The sequence below is a fragment of the Montipora foliosa genome, chromosome 13, assembly GCF_036669935.1.
Source record: "Montipora foliosa isolate CH-2021 chromosome 13, ASM3666993v2, whole genome shotgun sequence".
NCBI lineage: Eukaryota > Metazoa > Cnidaria > Anthozoa > Scleractinia > Acroporidae > Montipora > Montipora foliosa.
In genome coordinates this window covers 34,403,605-34,408,604 of record NC_090881.1, presented here as the reverse complement: position 1 = coordinate 34,408,604, position 5,000 = coordinate 34,403,605, and the positions used below count along the sequence as shown (strand labels likewise).

The 5,000-nt window shown below is 40.3% G+C and overlaps 1 protein-coding gene and 1 pseudogene across 2 annotated transcripts in view; one reads left to right on the top strand and one right to left on the bottom strand.

Annotated features, from left to right (window-relative positions):
* Positions 1-323, top strand: part of LOC137983539 (uncharacterized) — an 824-nt pseudogene extending 501 nt beyond the window's left edge.
* A 1,807-nt stretch (positions 324-2,130) lies between these two features.
* LOC137982220 (uncharacterized) overlaps positions 2,131-5,000 on the bottom strand; it is a 21,043-nt gene continuing 18,173 nt past the window's right edge. The window contains exon 5 of one of the 2 annotated variants that reach the window (XM_068829295.1): positions 2,131-5,000. This exon is cut by the window's right edge and continues 736 nt beyond it. In XM_068829295.1, coding sequence (XP_068685396.1) covers positions 3,566-5,000 — 1,435 coding nt within the window. In that variant the 3' untranslated portion in view covers positions 2,131-3,565. The other variant, XM_068829296.1, reaches the window with a different exon arrangement.

The following is a 5,000-nucleotide window of genomic DNA, read 5'->3' as shown; positions in this document are numbered from 1 at the left end:
CAAACCGGAAATGCTATGAAATGGTTGATATCCCCCCGAAGTACTACGGCCTGACGCATCTCCGTGGCCCCAATGACGAGACCACTGTTAAGTTTGACGTGAACATACCCGTGATAGTATACGTGGCTATTGATTCACGCTTGAATCGCCATAACATCCTACCCTCGACGTTCGTCAGCACTGGAGAGAAGATTGTACATGGCGGATGTCACTCTCCTACAGACTTCCCTATTTACGAGCGGAAATACCCGAACGGCGGAACTGTGACGATCCCATTGAAATCGACCCGTATGTTGACGGTAATGGTGAAACCGCTTATCTAACTCATTTTTTTTTTCATTGATAGCACTTATCGGGAGACAACTGTAGAAATTAAAATAAGGTAACAGTGCGTTACAGGTCGACATTGTCAGTAGTTTTCTAAGCGTCTTTCCTCATTTTTCAGCAACCACCCTTTTCAAGCGAAACAACGGGTGTAATTAATTTGATGTTTTTGGATCAAAGCTGGGTCAAAATTTTAAATTATTTCTATAGCTCACGCGTATAACATTCCTGTCAACTCACTGAGATGATACGAAATATAATATGGCACAAAGAGCTATTCGTATTTAACTTTTCAGAGGACGTCTCCAAACTTGAAAAAACTGGCCAATTTTTTCAAGTTTTAAATTCATTTCCATCCCCTCCATCCTTGGCTGCAAACAACAAAGAACAGCTTCAGTGCACTTCAATGGTCATTGGCAACAAAACTACAGCATTATTTCTTGGTCTTCATTGATGCAAAGACTTCCTTTAGTGTTTTGAATTTTGAGTAAAATAGCGTGACATGCGATGCGTGCGTGGGAAAGATCTGGGAAACTGACTAATCCGAGTCAGGATTCGAACCTAACCAGTTCGTAATACTAATCGGATGCTCTACCTTTAATTTAAGATACTCGAACACCTGGGTAGCTTGATCGTTTTATCTAGGTCCTGAAGAGGTCCTGAATGGACAATGCGTCCCGCTGGTCAGCGGAGCTCTACAAAGGCATGCGCCAACAAAATAAGATGTTTCCATCCTTCCCACTAGCACACCTTAATAGTTACATTTGAAACATGTAGGAGTTCTAGTTAGCTCAACGGACAGAGCATTCTACCGGTGTTAGGGAGGTTGTAGGTTCAAGTCCTGTCTAGGATGCGGATTTTTTGGGTCCTTCCGCAGTTTTCCGGAACAAAGGATTTTGTAGCATTAAAGTACAGTTTGAATTAATTCCCAGAGAAAGACATTTCCCAAACGACAATTACTCTTATAATGCGGCAGGTCAAAAGTCCTTGGGACACTTCTGAAAGAAGTACAAGAACTGACTAAGGTATCCATTTCAAGCAATCTCAGAATTCTAACAGCTTGAAATAATGTTTGATGCATTTACCGAACTACCTCACTTTCCAATGTTCAGGCAATGCTGGGCGCCACTGCACGAAAGTGGTTTCCCGGCCCATCTAAACTCAACATTGGTGCGGGGGGAGGGGAAAATTGTTCGTAAACGTGCGAAGTGTCTCAACAATTATGACCTGCATTGTAGTTGTCTCGATGAAAAAACACGCGTGAGTGTCTTCGAGAGTAGTATTCAAATGCATATCACGGGAGCCGCGAGAAAAAATAGTCGGAACGAGTGGATTTCGTCACTCATCCCAGCGCGTTTGCTGGGGATAAGTGGCGCACGCCCAACTGTCAGCTACTCAGTCAAGACACTAAAACTCACAGTTTCTTTCTTTCGGGCAACCTCGAGGTTCCAAAAGACAAAGTTTGCTAGCCAAACTGGCCTGAAATCCAATAAGGCGCTCAATTGCTCCCCACAAAATGCAAAGAACTTCTCTCCATTTTGGGCAGTATGCAATTGAATTGCTCACGATTCCGCGAAATGAAACCGAAACCGAGAAAATGGTCAAAAACTGCCCAGCACAAATCGGGAAGGGCGTACCAACAATGGTAGATCGGAACAGTAATCACAAATGTTTTCGTAATACCTTATCAACACACCTCACGCTTATTAGTAACGTTTAGTTTACTCCTCACTATGCATCTTGAGGTTTGTTGAAATTTCCTCAAGTCAAGTCAATTTTTATTTTAACTCACACAGAAAATTAATGTTACGACAATTACAACATCTAAAAACAACGTAATCACAGATTCCTAAAATACAGCAATTGTGCGAAAGTTTGGGACACCCTAACAGTTCAGGGAACTAATCGAGTAGGTGACCCAAAGAAAAATAATTTAAAATTTACCTAAAGAATACAGCGGTGAAACAACAATTTAATATCAAAAGTATTACTTCGTGGACTAACTGCTACTAACTACCTAACCACTAAAGAAATAACATATACAGTATGTATAACTTAATGATCAATAATACTGTTATAATCAGTGATCATCGAACTCTTCATTTTTTTTTTCTAAATTTGGGAAAAGGAGAAATTTGTTTTATATTAATCTTGATATTGTAAAACTTAACACCTATTTTCTTTTAATATGATTGCTTAAACAATGAAAAATTTCTCATATTTCATATTTCATTAGTACCTGAGCTGCATGATTATAACACAGCCAAGTTCATCTACAAATAAAATAATTAGCCATAACTTCATTTCGAACAAACTAGACGTTATTTTGTCCAACAATTATCGGTAAATTCTTTTGGAATGATATTCCCCAATCCATAAAATATAAGGCCAACGAAAAAAGTGTTTAAAATGCACTTTATCACCATTTTGCTCAATACTAATGAATGTTTTTAATTGATTTAAGTAGTTGCTTCTTTCCTTTCAAGACCTTCGCGGTCTTCGTGCAAGAGGTCCTGAGTTGGATTCCCGGATCTCGCATCCTTGTTTCGACTTCTTTCCTTCCCGTGTAGCTAAGTAGCTTTAAATACCCGTAAAACGGAGCACTGATGGGGAGGGGGGAGTAAAATGAGCGCACCGTCGACCTCAGGTTTGTCAGTTGAATTACTGTTACGAGTTATCGACGTCAAATATGGTTACTTTACTTTTTTTTACTTTACTTTGTTTTCGTCTTTATCTTTTTTTATGTACTCATAATAATTATACTTATTTACTAATTAAGGGGCAGTGTACCAGTTCGTCTAGATGTGCCCCACTCTCGCCCTGTGTAAAGGAATCCAGGTGGCTCTCGGATTCCAGATTCCAGCTGGTGGATTCTGGATTCCAAACTCACGGGTTCCACCGAAATAAATCATGTATTCCATTGAAATGTGTGGATTCTGGATTCCATACAATAGATTCCGGATTCCATGCTCTGTTTAGCCTAACAGTTTTTCAAAGTGTAATCCCTGTTGTTTTTAACTTAAATTATGTATGCTCAACAGACATTTTTGTGTCACAAAGCTTTGAGTAATTTCTGGATGAACGGTAAGTTCCATATTGAGTAGGGGCGTGTAATTGGTAACACTACACGCAAAAAAAAAGGCCCCTTAAGTAAGAATCCCTGAAGCACATGTTTGATACAAGGCGGCAGAGAAACTACCACAACAAAGTTTCAGGAAAGGTTTTTAGAAAAAAATATATGCTATGGAGGGCTTGGTACAACTTGGATCTCTCTGCAGAGCTTTTGAAGCTCTTTCTTTTCGGGCCATTGTTGCATTTCAAGGTCTTCGCCCATCTTGAGAACTTCTTCGCAAATTTTGCCTGCTGTTGCAATTTCTAAGGGAAATCCTTCGTCCAGAAGCAGTGCCAAGCGAGTCTTAATCTCCACCTTACATTCGTGGTTTCCCTCGATGGTGGAATCAGCAATTTCAATCCCTTTCTCAAACATTCTTCGAGACTCGTCAAAGTTTTGACTCTTTTGATGGCATATTCCAAAATTCTCGAAGACAGGAATCGATTCTTTCTGATCCAATACTTCAACCGCCTTCAGAATGCTAATAGCTTTGTGGTAGTGATGTTTAGCCTCTTCCAACTTTTTCTGAAGCAAACAGAAATCTGCGAGGTCCTTGTGGGCGAAAGCAGTCCAGAGATGCTGTCCATAATGTTCCTGACGAAAACTCAATGCTTCCTCGTAGTATTTACGAGGCTCTTCGTGCCTTTCTAAAAATTTCTCACCATGTCCCAGCTCTACAAGAATTCTGCCCTTATCAAAGGTGCTACCAAGGTCTTCTTCCTCAAATATGCTGATCGCCTCTTTTAGAATAGGTTGTGCTTTTCTTCGACCACAGTCCTGTGAGATATGTCTGCCATAATGACTCAGATAAAAAACCTGAGACGCCTTCTTAAAAAGCTTAGGATGTTCATCGTGCAATTTAATGGCTCGGCAAACAAATTCTTCACTAGTATTCCCATGCTCCCTTGACTCGTGATGAAGAAGAAGCAATATCTCGACCTGATTTGTTACTTTTCCTTGCCTTGTGGCAAAATGTAGAAGACCATCTAGAAAACCACGATAAAGCTGGAAGGGAACACAGAATTCAAGGTAGGAAGCCAACTGTTGGCAGTTATCAACAACGAAATCCAGTTCCCTGCAGTTTCTGATTTTCTTCCCACGAATCTCTTCAAGAGTCGACTCAAGATTGATTCTTTCTTCATTGAACAAGTCAAATGATTCTTTGCAAGTGTCTTTGCCCCAGAATTTGTCGGAATTGGGCTTTAGAAGCGACAGGAAGTGCTCGACAAATCTCTGTTGGCCATAGGCCAAAATATCAGCAAAGTCATCTCTTTTTCCCACCTGCCTGGCATAGTCTCTAATGAGTAAGTGAATAAGGTATCGATGACCCTGTTTTTGAATCAGGCACCTTTGCTTCAGTTTCGTCAGATAGTTACCACAATTATCCACAATCATTGCTACGGCTGCTTTTTTGTCAAAAGATTGAACAAACACCGACAGACAAACTAGTGCATCCTTCAGAGGCCTGTCGAGTTTTTCAAATGCTATTTCCATCATTTGCTGAAGACCGTGACCAAGCGTTTCTGTTGGGTTCTTTTCCAGTGCTTGAATAAGCTCTTCAAAA